This window comes from Caretta caretta, chromosome 25 (assembly GCF_965140235.1).
Source record: "Caretta caretta isolate rCarCar2 chromosome 25, rCarCar1.hap1, whole genome shotgun sequence".
NCBI lineage: Eukaryota > Metazoa > Chordata > Testudines > Cheloniidae > Caretta > Caretta caretta.
The window spans coordinates 9,230,120-9,248,980 of NC_134230.1; the positions used below are offsets into that span (position 1 = coordinate 9,230,120).

An 18,861-nucleotide genomic window follows, 5' to 3' on the forward strand; every position below is an offset into this window, starting at 1 on the left:
ATCAAGTGAAAATGCCAAAATGTAGACAGCGTATTGATGCAAAGTGAAACCCACACTGATGCAAGTGAAACCAGTAACATACTGAAGCAAGCTGCACTCATAAAAGTTCTGCTTTGTGCCAGTGCACTTTGTCTACATGAGGGTTTGCAGAGGTGTAAATAGATCGATTTACTTACAGTAAGGAAATTCACAATGGTGTAAGTGGACTAAGTCTGGTCACACGAGAGTCCTCAGAGTTTGGAGACACTCAGAGTGGCTGTATGCGCAGCATAAGTGGCGCCAAAAGATTGAATTCCAAGGACCCAGCACCAGAGCTGTTCTGTGCCCAGCATGGGTAGCACCAACATCCTGAATCCATCTGGTACCATCTCTATGCCTAGCATAAGTACCATCAGGGTTCTTGGAGCCATTCAGAACATGTGGGCATATGCAGAGGTCACCTTGAAGAATACTTCCTATCCACCACGCTTTGTCTTTTCTATTTAGATTAAGCTCTTCAGAGCACGGATCATCTTACTAAACACAAACAGCACCTAGCACAACAGTGCCACAACGTGCTGGGGGCTCCATTCACTACCGTAATACAAATAATGGCTAAAAAGATGTTTTGACTTAGGAGCTTAGACAGGGTTGCACTCACGGAGCTGCTGGTTCTCTTGGTGCCTCCTGCCTCTGACTTGTGCAAGGCTATCTGAGACAGAACTTAGTAACACCAGCTTCAAATACTGAGACCTCAAGTGCATCAGAGAACTGAAATATGGCAGAATTTCCTGCTTTAACAGAATCCTAGAATCTCAGGGTTGGAAGGGACCTCAGAACGTCATCTAGTCCAAGCCCCTGCTCAAAGCAGGACCAATCCCCAACTAAATCATCCCAGCCAGGGTTGTCAAGCCTGACCTTAAAAACCTCAAAGGAAGGAGATTCCACCACCTCCCCAGGTAACCCATTCCAGTATTTCACCACCCTCCTAGTGAAAAAGTTTTTCTTAACATCCAATCTAAATTTCCCTCACTGTAACTTCAGACCATTACTCCTCGTTCTGTCATCTGGTACCACTGAGAACAGTCTAGATCCATCCTCTTTGGAACCCCCTTTCAGGTAGTTGAAAGCAGCTACCAAATGCCCCCTCATTTTTCTCTTCTGCAGACTAAACAATCCCAGTTCCCTCAGCCTCTCCTCATAAGTCGTGCTCCAGTCCCCTAATAATTTTTGTTGCCCTCCACTGGATGCTTTCCAATTTTTCCACATCCTTCTTGTAGTGTGGGGCCCAAAACTGGACACAGTACTCCAGATGAGGCCTCACCAATGTCGAATAGAGGGGAACAATCATGTCCCTCGATCTGCTGACAATGTCCCTACTTATACAGCCCCAAAATGCCATTAGCCTTCTTGGCAACAAGGGCACACTGCTGACTCATATCCAGCTTCTCATCCACTGTAACCCCTAGGTCCTTTTCTGCAGAACTGCTGCCTAGCCATTCGGTCCCTAGTCTGTAGCAGTGCATGGGATTCTTCCTTCCTAAGTGCAGGACTCTGCACTTGTCCTTGTTGACCCTCATCAGATTTCTTTTGGCCCAATCCTCTAATTTGTCTAGGTCCCTCTGTATTCTATCCCTACCCTCCAGCATACCTACCACTCCTCCCAGTTTAGCATCATCTGCAACCTTGGTGTGGATTGTACCCTCAGCATCCTCCAGATCATTAATGAAGATATTGAACAAAACTGGCCCCAGGACCGATCCTTGGGGCACTCCACTTGATACCGGCTGCCAACTGGACATGGAGCCCTTGATCACTACCCGTTGAGCCCAATGATCTAGCAAGAATTCTATCCACCTTATCAGTCCATTCATCCAGCCCATACTTCTTTAACTTGCTGGCAACAATACTGTGGGAGACCGTGTCAAAAGCTTTGCTAAAGTCAAGGAACAACACGTCCACTGCTTTCCCTTCATCCACAGAGCCAGTTATCTCATCATAGAAGGCAATTAGATTAGTCAGGCCTGACTTGCCCTTGGTGAATCCATGCTGACTGTTCCTGATCACTTTCCTCTCCTCTAAGTGCTTCACAATTGACTCCTTGAGGACCTGCTCCATGATTTTTCCAGGGACTGAGGTGAGGCTGACTGGCCTGTAGTTCTCAGGATCCTCCTCCTTCCCTTTTTTAAAGATGGGCACTACATTAGCCTTTTTCCAGTCTTCTGGGACCTCCCCCGTTCGCCATGAGTTTTCAAAGCTAACGGCCAATGGTTCTGCAATCACATCCGCCAACTCCTTTTGCACCCTTGGTGACTGAGCAAATTCTTCAGTGGTGAAGCAACCGAGCTAAGCACACTGGAAAGCCTGAGTGCCAGCACTTTCAATGATGTGGACAAGTCCTGGCCATCTTAGACTCTGACACGTTCAAGGTCGCTTCATATCAGAGACTTACAGGAGTCTCAGTGTTTGGAAGCACACTCTGCATTTCTTCACTGCTCAGGGACATTTGCAAGCACATCTGGACCAGCACATTATGGTCAACTATGAAGCACAAACGATGAAGACAGCTAGCCATCAACAGATGGTTCAGCTACACTGATAGTGTTGTCAAGCCCCTGTTGATCTCGGTCATCTCAACCAGCCCTGCAATGATCTCCAACAGAATCTGACCAGGAGTGTCACAAATGCAAATCATAGTTGTCTGAGGATGAGTGGGGCTCCAGAGCCAGATAATTATTTGCAACCAGTCTTGTGAGACACATACCTTTGCAAATCTAAAGTCTGGAACTCTCATTTCAAAACTATTTGTGTTGCGGTAAAAATGGACTTTTGAGGTGGATTCCCAGGCTCAAGGACCGGACCTGGCCTTGGAGCCAGGAATCTCTTATCAGCTAGACATTGAGATACAGCTCAACATAAATATGCCTGTTTTTCTCAGAAAGGTTGCCAGTACTGTGAGACATTTTAAGAGGCTGGGGGGCCATGGAGAGTGAATGGAAAGTACAGATACTAGTGATTACTGTCTCCCACACAGAATGGAAGATGTTTCTGATCACCTAGGTAGATCACAAGATAGGAAGGGTGCTTTAAGTCAAGAGCCAGGAACCAATCTTGTGGAAATGGAAAAAGGAACATGGAAAGCCAGTGTGTCCATCTGAAACTTCAGTAACCAGTGTATTGCTGAGACAATGGACACTTTGGTATCCAATATCTTTTGTCTTCTGAGACTTTAATACAACAAGAACCCCTTCCTCCTGCACTGCAGAGGGACATCTGACTCCAAATGAGGAAATTACTGTGGGACAAAGTTTTATCCTGCCCTGGCAATCTCTGCAGTCATCCAGTGTGGAGCCAGATGTGGACAACACAAAATCATCGCATGAAGATGACCATGAGAGGTCTTCCTGAGAAGGACTGTTTATAATCTCTTCCTTCTCCCATTCACTGAAAAAATGGAAAATGAGGTGACAGCTGCTGACAAAGCTAGGAGTCTCTGGAAACAGATCTAACAAAAAAGTCTCTTTCCAGCTCAGGGCAACGACTTCTGGTCTTGGAGACCTCAGGCAGCTTAGCCCAAATGGCCAAAAGGGCTAGGGTGCTAATCCTTAGGACTTCTATGACTGTTTCATCCCTAGAGGAATCCATGAATCAGACAGGAGCCAAGATGCAGGTACAACATAACCTGAGTTGAGGGGACCAGGAGAAAAGCATCTCAGAGTGCACATCAGGCCATATCCCAGACAGTGAGGTAGAATCTAGCAGTCCATACGTCCCAATACCAACCTGACCTGAGTGTGGTATGGGGAAAATGTAATAAGAGGAAGCTCTGATTCAAAGAAGAAAACAGAGCCAACCTAGGAGGGCATGCAGAAAGACAGCCCTTATTCATGACCAGCACCTAGAACAGAACAGAACAGAACAGAACAGGGAGTGCAGCAGCAATTACCCAGCAATCAAGCTCAGGGACAACGACGTTCACCTAAGTGCCCATTACCAAGACACCAAAAGCCAAAGCATTAAGTGCCAGAGATCCCAGAACCAGAGCATCTGGCCCAAGAGGCAACCAAAACTTGAAGCAGTCCAGGCAGAGCAACTCACACTGATGCTCCAGATGTTGAGGCACCAGAGACAGCAAACACCAGAGATTCTGGAACCAATGAAGGGCCAGACACTGATGCAGTGACCAAGATGACCAGAGTGAAGATGACTTTCTTTTTCTGTTGCTTTGAAGAGCAATGCTGGGAAGCAGAGCCCCGCAAGGACTCAGTGGGCCAGTATCATGACTTATTATTAAGGTGGACCTAAGTGCAATAGTTCATAGAGTCATAGAATCATAGAATATCAGGATTGGAAGGGACCTCAGGAGGTCATCTAGTCCAACCCCCTGCTCAAAGCAGGACCAATCCCCAGCTAAATCATCCCAGCCAGGGTTTGTCAAGCCTGACCTTAAAAACTTCTAAGGAAGGAGATTCTACCACCTCCCTAGGTAACCCATTCCAGTGTTTCACCACCCTCCTAGTGAAAAAGTTTTTCCTAATATCCAACCTAAACCTCCCCCAACTAAGTGCTAGATTCAGGGAACAGGATCACAGAGCAAGTTAACAATTCCTGGCATCAAAGCCTCCTGCACAGGACAATCTGGTCAAGTCCCTCAGTGCCAGACTATCTTAAGGCATGTATCCCCTTTGATAACCGCTCCCAACTCAGCAGAAGGAAACTAATGTTGATTCCTCTAGAATCGCGATAGTCTAAGGCAGCTTTCCCACTGCGTATGTGACCGGAAAGAGACCTGCACAGAACAGTCAGACAGACATGCCCTGCTCTGAAGCCGAACAAGCGAAGTGCGTTTATCCAGAACTCGCAGGGTGCCATCACAGGAGGACTATGGTTTGAAACTCATGGATTTGTCCTCAGCCATGACTAGAAAGGCCTTTCGTGGCCCAGGAAAGTCTCGGATCCCTAAACAAGAGCAAAATTCCTGATGGGGGTAAAAACTGGCATAGAATTTTACAAATATTAACTTTTTCAGTTATCACAACAAAAAGCTTCCTATGCAGAAAGACTTAACTTCCCCAAAATAAATCAGCAGACGTAATGAAGGACCCAGTAAAGGCTTATTTTCTGTCTATAGCAGTCAGAAGGAAAAGAATGACAGCTGCGGCCTCAGCTCAGCCTCAAAAGAGGACATCGGCAGGGTCACACAGCCTCAACCAACACCCCATCCACAGGTTCCACATCTGTGCACATCACCTGCAGTGGAGATCCGAGCTGGCACTTGTTGAGGAAAAGGCCACCATCCAGTTACTTGCAACAACAAATAACTGTCCCATCTTACTCAACTCCCACCTCCTACCCTAAGGAGAAAAGGGCTGAGGGCTTTCTGCATTCTTCAGAAGTGGGGGAATCCTGGTATTATAAAGAAGTCCCTCAAAAAAGGGGCCTTCTAGATGGCTGCTAGTAGGCTCCATACAGTGAATATTTATACCTGGAGTTGCCCTATATTTGAACACATGAATACTTTATAGTTTCCCTTCTTCAGGCCATAATACTTGTTCCAGGCGGATGAAGCTCAGTAAAGTTCTCTCTTGTTACAGAGCAATTTACTACGTTCTCACCATCATGGCGTTAACAAGACACTTGGCATACCAAAAAGGTTCTTTCTGGAATAGTGACAGCAATTGATATAAGCACTTACAATTTATGCTTTACTATTTAAAGGACTACATCATTCTTCATTAACAAGAGAACTCCTGCTAGTCATGAGAGAATTCTGGACTAAAACAATACACCAGAGCACAGTAACCCATTCCATTGCAAGCCATGCCACCTCCTTTGTCCAAAACATCCTCATCAGCCTAGATAATATAAAGCTGTTGCACCTGTTTAAAAGGACTTGAAATGCAAATAGCTTCAGAACGTACCTGTGTTAAGAGCATGAATGCGTTGTCTGCTCTGAGGTTTTTCTTTAGGAACTCCACGCAGTGGGCTTCAAGTGCAGGGACAGCGTATTTTTTAGCTGTGTAAAGTGTTGTCATAACAGTCTCTGGGCCAATCTGAACCTCGTCCGAATAAAGAAATCTGGAAGTACGCAAACAAGTACTGCTCCGTAAGCCTGCTTTAGCTAGTTGAAAGACAGCAGTAAGAGTCAGGACAGAGAACTCTAGTTCACAAAGACCATTATGTGTTCTCATCATGCTGGTGCAATTTCTTACTTTTAGTAGCAGCTATTACCCTTCCCCACTCTGCCACCATGATAAACCACCATTCCAGTTTGGAATAACCACAACTCTGCTATTAAAGGTCGTGTACGTATGGAGCATTTGAGAGATATTTTAAACTGTAACACGTCTCATGCTAAATGGTTTAAAAAACACTGGCCTGCTGCATAATCAGAAACTGTTCTAGCCTGGCCTGGGTTTGGCCTGTCCACGCCGAGTTAGCTGAAGTGTTTCAGACTGTTCAATTAAAGACTAAATGAGAACAGAGCTTCAGCCATGCCGTGACTAGTCACTAATTGTTAAGATGGTGCTATGTACACAGTTTCAAGGCAAATTCAGAGGACAAGAATGATTTTATTGGTAAAACCTGTAGTAGAAACATTCAAAGATTTACACCTAATGCAATGTGATGATATTTCTTTCACCTATTTTTCGCATTACACACACACTCTCACACCCCCTTACTGTGATGGTTCTTCAGTAGGAAAACTCGTGTTCCACTTCACTATTGCTGAGCTAGCAAATTATATCAATTGTCAGATCACTCAATTAACTGAGTTGAAATAGAAAGCAAAATAGTTAATTACAATGAAAAAAATCAAGTGATGGCTTAGTAGTAAATGAAGCCCCCAGGTCAAATCTCAGATTTGGTCTCACTCTTCATAGCAGCAAAGGCTGGGAACACTGAGCTTTAGACTCTCTTGGTAAGTTAACCTAGCCAAAGGAAGCAACCCATTCCACTGGGAAGTGAGTTAGTGATGTGAGAAAGTAATTTTCCTTTGCAAGGTGGAAAACCAACAGCCTTCATGAAGGTTTAGGTCTGACCTGACCCTCCCTCATCTCAGACACAAACACATTGCCTAGACATACAGGGACACTCTTGATCCAAGCAAGTTGCTCAAGGGAGGTAGGGCTCCAGTCTAGTGGAGTTTACAGCACTGAAGAGAGGTTCCAATCCTGAAGACACTTGAGGGTTATGTCCTGCTGCAGTCAATGAGACCACCTGCATACGTTAGCACAGGACTGGGCCTAAGACAGAAGAGTAGTAAATAAAACAGTCTGATTTTTTTGAAACTTCAGTGGTTTAATGCAGAATTTATTTGCATTTATTCCAATGGCACGAATGTCTTTAGTGGCAAATATGCACCAAGCACATGACGTTACAGTTAATTCATTTATAATGCTTGAGTACTCCTCTCCACTGTGCTCTTGCCAGGTCTTCCAAACTTCCCCTAGCAGCCCAGTGCCACTGACATTATAGTTCTACCTGGAGGCCCCATTCGGTATCAGAGCCCCTCTACGGGCACTGTACAAACGCACAGGTATGGACCATGCCTTGGGGAACTTACAGTCCAGTCTCCTTCTGCTCAGGGTGGGGGGCATATGGCTCAAAAAAAAGGCCCATCACCACAGCAGGTGGTAGACTAAGGTAAGGCATTGCTTATGCCCACAGCCCAGCTTCCTGAGAGGCAGAGAACCCAACCCGTGATATCGGTATGCTGTGCTGCCATTGGATTGCCAATATGATGCTCATGCCAATACTTCTGAAGACACTTCTCCCTGCACGCAGCTCTAGCCACAAGAGACAGCCACCAAAGTTTAGTCTGCCTAGTTAAAAGGGCCAATTATAAAAAAGCTACTAAAGATCCTTGATGGCAGCCATAAAAGATCTAATTTCTATTCCCAGCTCCCACCATTAGCAGAACTTGGGACACCTTCTGCCTTCCCACCTTGAAGAAAGCCAGAGAGCAGATGTCCGCAGCTAAACCCTCACTCAAACTCAGAATATGTCACTAAGCTGACCTTTTATTTGCTAGGCTCCTCTAAGAATATAACTCAAACTACTGTGTGAAATCAGGTCCCGGACAGCAATTTAAAGTAGGTTGAGGCGGTTTGTAAAGTACATTGAGAATTTACTGTAAGGTGCTCTAGAGATTAGTATTTGTTGTTAACACCATCAAGCCACTGGTTTATGTATTCTGTCCCTCTCCCTCACATCAATCTTCTATTTTTACAAGGCTAGCATCCTTTTATTGCAAGCTAGTTTTAAAAAATTAATTGACCAATTATGTGTACTACAATACTGTGCTATTCAGTGCCATGGCTATGTTAATTGTTTTGTTTTAGTACCAAGCCCAGAAACAATACATGAAGCCAAGGAAATAACACCAGGATATATAATGGGCTTTGAGAAAAATTTAGGAGTCAGTCTGACTTCAAGTATCTACACTGCTAAGAGCCAAGAAAAATTTAAAATAGCCAATATCCAAATGGAAAAGCAGATTGAGGCTACATAAACCTAAACAAGAGCCCATTCTGAGTTAACAAAAATATTAGCAAGAGAGGAGGACTACCATGCAGAGACAACCATACATTAGATCATTGGTCCGCCAAGTTTGGAGTCCAGCTCCTGGCAGTGACCTGCAACTGAACTTTAAGGCTAGCAGAAAGTGCAATCCTGAACATTGGTGAAAAATTCTTCCTCACCTCATGGTATCAGCTCATGCTCTGAACCACATCCAGGAGACCACTTGTTTCCACATCAAAATTAGCATGAAGACAAGTGCTAAATTCCAAGAAAATTGTTAATCAAAGCACTTAAGCTTCATTACTCAGCCTGCTCATTGTGGGAACATACCTCCCATCTTTCCTGGGTACTTCTAAACGGACAGCCCATTGAGGCAAGAACCCTGTCAATGTCTAAAGTTATCTAGAACACTGTTGCACCACACAAGTAAAGCATGAACTTATAGTCATAAGGTATGGATGATTAAAGTGTTAAGAGTCATTACATTATCCAAGCCTTATTTTTCTTTTCTATAGCGAAAAAAAGAGTTTTCTTTTCTGTTATTTGACTGATCTCAAGTATTGGGCGAATGATCATTTCAGATCATCTTCCCTTCAAAGACCACTTTACTGGCCATTCAGCAACCACACTAAAATCTCAGGCTTTCAGAAGATATCCTTGAATAACCTCAAATTTCAGCTTTTCTTAAACTCAAATCGCTATTTGAGTTTCACTTTATTTTTACAAATCAGATGTTAAAACGAAACACCAGCTTTGTTCGTCTGGATATGAACTGAAGTTGAACCAATCAAAGGGTCTTAGTTCCACAAGCAGGAAGCACTGGTTTGTTTGGGGGTTTTTTGTTTTGGGGTTTTTTCGGGGGGGGGGGGGGGAAGAGGGTGTTTCCAGGTGCTTTCTCTTAAATCATATGCATCAGTTGAAAGGGGGCTCCTGAGAATTTCTAACCCTTCATTCTAGGGAAACACTTTAGCCTTTAAGGCTCTGCTTTCTCTTTGATGTCTTATCTATGGCAGAAGCACTTTTTCTGAAAAGGGAAGCAAAAAAAAATGTATGCCCATTGCATGAAAAACTTGATCAGTTCTTAATGTTTACCCCATGTATGAAAAATTATTCCTTTGCACATCTGACAGTATTTTGCTTAGGTACCAGGACTCTCACAAGCTCCAAGACGTCAGTTTTGCAGGCAAAATGTGGTCCTTTAACAAGCACAAAGCACTCCCACTGCCTTTAGTGAGAGCTGTGAGTATGCACCTGAAAGCCACAGGAGCTTCCAAGTTTTCTGGCAGCTTTAAAAATGACACTCGGCTTTAGGTTATAGGTAGGGTTGGCAGAATTTGATTTAAATTGTTAGTCATCAGTAAACATCAGTTTCACCTGACACAGAAATGGATGAAAAAAATATAACAGCAGTCATTAAAAATAGCCTCCCCCGTACCAGAAATGTGGGGAGCCATCTGTACCCCCATGGGAAGGGCGGAGAAGGGGGCAAGAGGTATCCAGCAGTAGGGAGTCCTCCCTCATAGCTGGGGACTCTTCCTCCTCCTCCTCGCAGTCCTGGCTGGGAGTCTCTGTCTGCCTTACAAGGACCACAGCCCACCTTGCAAGCACAAACTCGCACTGGCCCTGCGGCTGTGCAAGGAGCCCCCTGCAGCCCTGCTATGAAAATGTATTAAAATCGATACAAATCAGAAACAAGTTTAAAAACATTAACTGCTGAATTCTCTAGTCTTACTTCCGTTATCCAATACTAGAGGCCAGGAGCCAGATCCTCAGCTGGCATCAGCTCTCACGCTTTCACTGACTTCAACAGAATTCGACCAGCTGAAACCCAGCCATTAAATCCTTTCATTTGGAAACAGGTTTTCCTCCAGTTTCCGACTGAGCTTCAGTTGTAACCCATACAATGCTAAGAGTGCTATATGCTTTCCTCCTCTTTTGAAGAGCACTACCATCCATATCAAGCCAGCTCTAGGAACAGGATTTATTAGGCCTGATCTAAACACAGTTTAGTACCAATTTAACTATTTCAGATAAGGGTGTGATTTGACAGATATAGTTAAATCTTCCAACACTGGGGGTATGACTTCACTGGTAACGTTAAGGTGGTGCTGCTGTAGCGGCTTTAATGTGGCTTGTGCAGTCACAGCACCAGCACCGGGAGAGAGCTCTCCCAGTGCTGTAAAAAAAACCCACCCCCACGAGGGGAGAACAGCTCCCAGCGTTGGTGCACTGCCTACGCTGGCGGTTTACAGCCCTGAACCTTGCAGCACTCACGGGGGTGTTTTTTCACACCCCTGAGCAAGAAAGTTGCAGTGCTATAAAGAGGAAGTGTAGACAAGGCCTGAGAAACTGCACTGTTATATTGGTATGAAGGTAAAAAGAAAAGGAGGACTTGTGGCACCTTAGAGACTAACCAATTTATTTGAGCATGAGCTTTCGTGAGCTACAGCTCACTTCATCGGATGCATACTGTGGAAACCGCAGAAGACATTATATACACAGAGACCATGAAACAATACCTCCTCCCACCCCACTCTCCTGCTGGTAATAGCTTATCTAAAGTGATCATCAAGTTGGGCCATTTCCAGCACAAATCCAGGTTTTGCTGGAAATGGCCCAACTTGATGATCACTTTAGATAAGCTATTACCAGCAGGACAGTGGGGTGGGAGGAGGTATTGTTTCATATTCTCTGTGTGTATATAAAGTCTGCTGCAGTTTCCATGGTATGCATCCGATGAAGTGAGCTGTAGCTCACGAAAGCTCATGCTCAAATAAATTGGTTAGTCTCTAAGGTGCCACAAGTACTCCTTTTCTTTTTGCGAATACAGACTAACACGGCTGTTACTCTGAAACCTGGTATGAAGGTGTTTATCAGTATAGCTTATTCCTACAATCCTAGTGTAACGGTGCCCATACCAGGGGCCACACTGTTTCAGCTAGATCAGCTTCTAAAGCAATACAGTTAAGGAGGTATAAACACTATTTAGACATGTCCTTAGTTAACCTGTGCAGAAGAACCAGCAGAAGTGCAAGACATTTGTGTAGGTCTTACATAAACAATGGCTGTCTTAAAAAGGTTTATCAGATATGGAATAGAGGATTTACAAAAATTAGTATTTAAAGACCATGTTGTATCAGATAACAATTGAGATAAAAATTTGATATAAGCTACTTGACTATCTCCGTTTTAACCAAGAGGTACAATGGATTATTTGTATTTGAAATATTCTTGTTCACAATAACCTGTGCCCAGTTATAAATTAATTACACTGTACAATAAAAGAGGCTTACTTTAGCAAAGCTAGGAAGGCAGCAGGCTCCACATCCGGCAGTTCAATCTCTGTAGAAGTTGTGGCCATTCCACCATTAAACATTGCATCGAAGACCGCACTGCCCACAGCCAACACAAACCTAACATTTAAAAATAAAAATCCTACATTAAACTACATTTTGCTATTTTTGAAAAAAAAATCCCATTTTAGTTTCTGCTCCCCCTACCCATCAGTTACTGTTGACAGTACTAACGTAAAGTGCTCAGAAGCAATCCACTTCTATTCTAGGCCTTATCACTACTATATTACCAGTAACACCAGACAAAGTTGCAAACTACTATTTGGAAATTCCTCCCCCTCAGCCCAGCATGCAATGAAAAAACATAATGGCTCTTGTAAAGCCAGAGTTCATGCATTTTGTAACAGACAATACATGTGCTAATGCAATTGTTTGCACTTATGTACCAACTTTCATTGGAGGACCTCAAAGCACTTTACAGTTTCATAACCCTATGTGGTAGGCCCATTTTACAGACTGAGAAATGGAGGTATAAAAGAGGGTAAATAACTCAAGGTGCCCCACGGGAGCTGGGAACAGAACCTAAGAGTATATCTAAACAGCCGTTAAAAACCCGCCACCAGGCAATGCCAGCTAACTGGGCTCAAAGGGCTGGGGTTAAGTGGCTGTTGAACTTGAAGTGCCGAAGTTGAGGCTCCACAATTGAACAGACCCCTAGCCTGAGCCCAAGTCAGTTGGCACGGGCCAGCCACAGGGGTCTAATTGCAGTGTAGACATACCTTAAAAGTCCTGACTAATTGCTTTGTTCTAAAATACTGAACATCACACCCAGAAAACCAAAAGGAGTCTTAACAAGACTCAGATGGGTAGCTGGGTTAGTCTGTATCTGTAAAAGCAACGAGGAGTCCTTGTGGCACCTTAGAGACTAACAAATTTATTTGGGTACATCCCACGAAAGCTTATGCCCAAATAAATGTGTTAGGCTCTACGGTGCCACAAGGACTCTTGTTTTTACTTAACAAGACTGTTTTCCATCCTTCTATCTCCCCATTAGCAATGAGACATTAAAAATTATTTTTGATTGAAGCAAAGTTAAAAAGCAAATGTGCAAATTCCTTCCACACCAGACAGAGATCCTCCTCCAAGCTGTCTGAAATGTATTCATCTCCCTACAGTTTTGTACTCAACCGTCCCACAAAAATATTCAGCAGCGGGGAGCACTGACTGGCTCGCGCTGCATCCTGGGAGGAACAAGCTTTCCTAGTACTCTTTCCAAAGAAAAAACAACAACAAAAAGTAGTGCTCCAGACTCATTTTCTGTAGGGATGTTTACTACTTCTGGTCACACAACTCCAATAAAGATTTTATATTATAGGTAACCTTTAAATGCAAGCACAAAGTGGTAATGGTGGGTACACAAAAGCCATTTACATACTGTCATAAGTTTACACTGCAATTAACACAAAAAGCCACATTCCCTATCCTGAAGGATATCGGTTTGGAGTGCTGTCTCAAAACGATTTAGATGCTAGAGAAACTGTTCTTTACAATTTTCTCACGTAAACGCAAGCCAACTTCATCTGTTGACAGGCACGTCTAGCTAAACAGACATTTAAGAATTAGAGTATTTGGTCCATTAGGAAACATGCAAATATGAAAGTTATGGTGCCTGCCATATGCATTAGCGAAACTAAGTTCTGAAAAATGTACTCAAAAATTTAGACACAAGTTCACCCATTTTTTGCTCAGTGGTTGCAAACTAATAGCCTCTGCATCACAAATACAGTGAGGACCACTAAAGTAAGTGCATGTATTTCATCAAAGTTTTCTTTCCACAGAAGAATTTGTTGTACCAGCAAAGCTGGAGCTGTGACAGGACTGGAACCACTTCCCAACTGTTGTCATAAAGGAACGAGCTGGAAAGTTCTGGAGCCCCTAAGGCTGAAGCATGCTCAGTACAACAGAGCCCTCAACCCAGCTGGTGCATCAAAGGTCCAAAAGTCTCAAGACCTATGGGGCTTCTCTGTATGACAGAAGGCATGAGACACAAGAGTGTGAATTCTGTGTATGTGGTAGCTTTAAAGACACCCTTTCCCTGTACAGCAACCTCGATAAGATTTCTCTTTTTGTAAAAAAGATGTTCCTTTCAGCAAATTAAACAATTCTTTTATGCAGAGTACTTTAAAGTTAGTAAAATCCTTACATGCAGAGTTGTAGCCATGTCGGTCCCAGCATGTTATAGAGACAAGGTAGGTGAGGTAATATCTTCTATTGGACCAACTTCTGTTGGTGAGAGACACAACTTTCGAGCTACACAGAGCTCTTCTTTAGGTATGGCAAAGGTCATCATCATCATCCTATTACGCCTGTGGCGTTTAGGGAAGCGATGAAGCTCCTCCACTCCTGTCTGTTTCTGGCAAGTCTTTCAATGGTTCCCCAGCTGTGTCCCAGTTTTTTCAGCTTGGCTTCCACAGCTCTTCGCCAGGTTGTTTTCAGGCAGCCTCATTTTCGCTTGTCTTCAGGTGTCCATCTTATTGCTACTCTGGCGATGGAATCAGTTTCCATTCAAAGCACATGGCCAATCCATCTCCAGCGCCTCCTGGCAATGATGGCGCTCAGATCCTCTTGGCTGCACTGTGTCAACAGATCTTGGTTTGAGATTGATCTGGGCCAAATAATATGGAGGATTTTTCTGAGGCAGGTTTATGAAATTAAGACAATTTGGACATGTCATACTTTCAACACTAGTTTATAGTGCAGAATGCTGAGGAATGAGAAAGTACGCTGCTCTGATAAATCTTGAGTTTGGTTTTGGTGTTGTATTTTGATGATTTCCAGACTGTATTTAAGCTCTTGAAGGCTTTATTGATTTTGTTCCGGATGTCCTGGCTTGTTCCACCGTCCTGGCTGATGGTGCTGCCCAAGTATGTGAATGTTTCTACACTGGTGAGAACATAATCCTCTATCCATACTGGTGATGGTGAGGCAATATTAAAGGTCATGATCTCTGTCTTATTGTGGTTGATTTCCGGTTCAACTTGCTTGCTGAATGCATTGAGTCCAGTTGTTTTTCCTTCTATAGGGTGTTGAGTATGATAGGAGAGCGACATCATCTGCAAAGTCCAGGTCTTCAAGGGATGAGAAGAGTGCCCATTTAATGCCTGTTGGCATGTCTTCTGTTGTACGCCACCAGTCAATACAATGTTGAAGAGGACTGCGGACATGACACACCCCTGACGTACTCCTGTTTTGACTTCAAAACTGAGCTCACCATGATCAACACTACAGGTAAAGCTGAAATAGAAGCTTTTGATGATGATTATACGGAAAAGAATTCCATATGCTCACAGAATGTACCATAGGCTGGTCCTGTTGAATGCTATCAAAAGCCTTCTCATCATCTATGAAATTTATGTAGAGTTGCCGTCGCCATTCTAAGCACTGTTCTATTATGTTCCATAAAGAAAAAAGATCTGATCTGTGCATCCATGCGCTTTCCAAAAACAAGCTTGCTCTTTTCTGAGAACGCTATCAACTGTGTCTGATATACGCTGGACTATGACCTTACTTTGCTTATCACAGAAAAAAGTGTGATACCACACCAATTACAATCTCTGAGAATTCCTCTCTTTGGTATCTTCACTATAACCCCATTGGTCCACACATCTGGCACTTTTTTCCCTTTCCCAGACTGATGTAAATTGAGGGGCCAGGACAGAGGTTGCTAATGTAGGATTTACCTTGAACAATTCTGCATTCAAGTTATCCTTGCCAGGAGCTTTCCAATTTTTAAGGATCTGATGGCTTGAATGATCTCTTCCTTAGTTGGGGTGTTTGTGTTGATATCAAGATCTTCTTCTGCCTGCTGGATGTTTGCTTCCTTTTTAGGTGGCTCCCTGTTCGACAATTCTTTGAAATGCTCTGTCCAGCACATTTCTTGTTCTTTTTCGGTTGTTAGTAGGTGTCCTTGTTTGTTCCTGATGAGAGTGTTTGTTCATGTCTGCCGGTTACCACTGATAAGCCGCGTCATTTTGTAGAAGGTTCCTTGTTCACGACAAGCAACTGCATCCTCTTCTGGTGTTGCCAGATTATCAATATAATGCCGTTTGTCCACTCTCACAAGGCGTTTGACCTCCGGGTGTGCCTTGCTGAACTGCTCGTGGTATTTGTCCTTTAGCTTCTAGGATTTTATGTCTAAAACTTTTTTCTTCCGGGCTCGTCTGGTTTCCATGGCGTTCCATGTGCTGGGTGTAATCCACTCCTTCCTTCTCTTCTGCCTGTAGCCTAGACAGGCTTCACTGCTCTGTTTATAAATTGCTGTTACTTTGTCCCACTTCTTGTTGATCTCCTCATCTGCATTCCCCTCCTCTTCATCAAGGTCTGCAAGTGCTTGAAACCTGTTCTTTAACTGCAGAACGAAGGCTTTCTGCATTTCAAAGGGACTTTAGCTTGTCAATATCATAACGTCTATGTCCCTTGTTTGGTGGACCCACACATCTCAGTTTTAGCTTGATGGAGGCTGTCACAAGGTGGTGGTTGCTGCCAACATCTGCACCCCTCCTCACTTTCACATCTGTCAATGAGCGTCGCCATTTCCCATTGATCATGATATGGTCAATCTGGTTCTTATCTCTGCCATTTGGAGAACACAATGTCAGCTTGTGAATTTCACGATGTTCAAATAGGGTTCTGCTGATGACTAGGTCATTCATATTACAGAAAACAAGCGAGATTGGACATTGAGTACCTTTCCCAGAACTGAAGAAGAGCTCTGTGTAACTCGAAAGCGTGTCTCATGTCCCTCTCACCAGCAGGAGTTGATTCAGGAAAATTTTTAATTTTTTTTAGGAAGGTAAGTGAAATTGTCCCTTGACTGGCAAATTTTCATGACATTCTGCTAGCTGTGTCAGCTGGCGGGGAAGGGGGTCACTGTACCATTGAAGAACCCTTTCCTCTAATGGAAGGAGAAAGACTAATTTAGCTACTGAGTTGTTTTCCCCAATTATTACCTAGCATTCTGGTTTCGTCAAAGGGCTAGGAATGCAGCAAACTGCAGTACACTAAAAGGAATAATGTATATAAGGATGTATTTCGTTGAATAATTTTGGACCGCAAGAACAAATTTTTAAGAGACTTGATTCATGATACCAGAATCACACACAAAATATGCTTTCATTTAATTTAAAGTGGCAGTAAAAAACTTAATGGAACAGTCACATTAAAGTTTCATACCTTACTTGTTATTGAAAATAACTAGCTTATAGCTGCACTTGAGAGGGTTCCAAGGTCATGGCACATGCAGCCAGCCTCAAGTGATAAGGAACCTTCAGAGACCATTCTGAAAGGACTTGAAGTTTTAAAACTTTTCATAATTCCTGCTGGCATTTCACTCAATGGACAGATCACTTTGGTTAGTTTATAGTGGAGAGCCCTCCAAATTCTTAGCTAGGGGATGTCCCAGCAGATCTCACATTGGAAGCACAAGACTCAAAGAATGGAACTTTATTACGGTAAATCTGAAGAATGGTGGAACTTCAAAAAGAAACACCATCAATTTAAACATTACATGTCAGTCTGAAAATTGCTTACCACTAATGTTACAAGTAAAACTCAAGATTACTAGCAACAAATGAAAAACAGTTGTTGTCTAATGTATGTAGTTAGTTTCACTGTTTCCCCTGTATAGTCAGTCAATTTCCCCTGTTTATGTGGGTCTTTCAAACAGTAACTGGAAAGATTTTTAAAAATGGGAAAGTGTGATTGCAAAACCATAAAGTGTCAGAGACTCAAAGGAAGGTGCAACACCTGAAACTATTTTTAACTCATTTTTTAGAGTGATTAGATTTCAAATTGATGTCCCTTTAGAGCCAAACTAAACGAACCACTAGGGCTGGCAGGAAGATGAGCTGTATAATCCAGATGTCTTTCCTATTTCTAACTTCAAAGAAAGCGTTCACACTCATATGTGGCTGTTCTTAAAAGGGGCAAAAGGTCCCTAGTGTCATTTGACACAATTAGAATTCACAAATAGATTTTTTTTAAACAATGCATACAAAGATAGTAGCCAAAATAAATTAAGCGAATGTAGGAGTTTACTGTAAGTGACAGAAGCAGTATGAAAAGATTTAGAAAGTGAATAGTAATGCCTGATATTTTGTCAATAGGAAACATTAAGGGAGTCTGAAAATTTGTGATGCAAGAATCTAATTTTTAGGAATGTAATGTACCAAAAGCTAAGAGATTATGTAAAGAAAGTCACAGAAACCTCATGAAAGGCTAAATTAACTTGTCCATCCATCTGTGAAGTTTCTGGAAGCTTCTAAGAATATTTTCCTGGAGCCAGAATATCTGTAATTCAATATCACCTAGCTGTTCTACAAACCACTCAGGAATATTATATCATTTCATACTACCTCCCTGATTCATTCCTTCTACAATACTAGTAGTTGGTAGTTCAAAGCCTGCACCATCTTCCATTATAGGATTTATATTTCACAAAAGCTGACAGAGAATAAAGGATCCTAGTTGAAGGTTTGGCTACCATTTTTGATCCATCTGATATTGATTTTTCTTGCTATGACTATATTAAAAACAGAAACTTCAAGCTTGAATTTCTGTCAAGTTTTCTTAACTGTATCATGCATAGATAGTTGGCAACTTTATCTTCCCAGAAATGCCATGGGGACAAAACAAGAAACAGTTCCCAGTAATCCCCTCTGCATTCCCCCACCACTTCTGGACTGCACAACAACGCAAACCACAATCATTCAGTATGTGCGCCATTTACCAGTTAAAACTACAAACACATCCCCTCTACAATGCACTTTCTGGGGGAGCAAGTAACAACAGAATAGCTCTGCTAACGCCACATTTAACAGATAGGCAGGAGCCAAGTCAACTTTCATGTACTAGAGTATGCCCCTCCCATACCCACTTTTTGTACTTGGCTTGGTTTGTAAATCAATTGATTAAAAAAAATCTCTTCTAGTCTGGATAACCTTTAGTCATTGTCTGAAAGCCCTAATTCTGAGATTTATTTAAAAAACTGGCACAGCCATGGAAC

At 42.9% G+C, this 18,861-nt stretch overlaps 1 protein-coding gene across 3 annotated transcripts in view; it reads right to left on the minus strand.

Moving 5' to 3' along the window:
• Nucleotides 1-18,861, minus strand: part of BTBD2 (BTB domain containing 2) — a 43,090-nt gene that overhangs the window by 20,621 nt on the left and 3,608 nt on the right. For 2 of the 3 annotated variants that reach the window (XM_075123224.1, XM_048830621.2), the window contains exons 2-3: nt 11,799-11,918; nt 5,901-6,057 (exon numbers count right to left, since the gene is read on the minus strand). In XM_075123224.1, coding sequence (XP_074979325.1) covers nt 5,901-6,057; nt 11,799-11,918 — 277 coding nt within the window. The remainder of the gene's footprint in view (nt 1-5,900; nt 6,058-11,798; nt 11,919-18,861) is intronic. The other variant, XM_048830622.2, reaches the window with a different exon arrangement.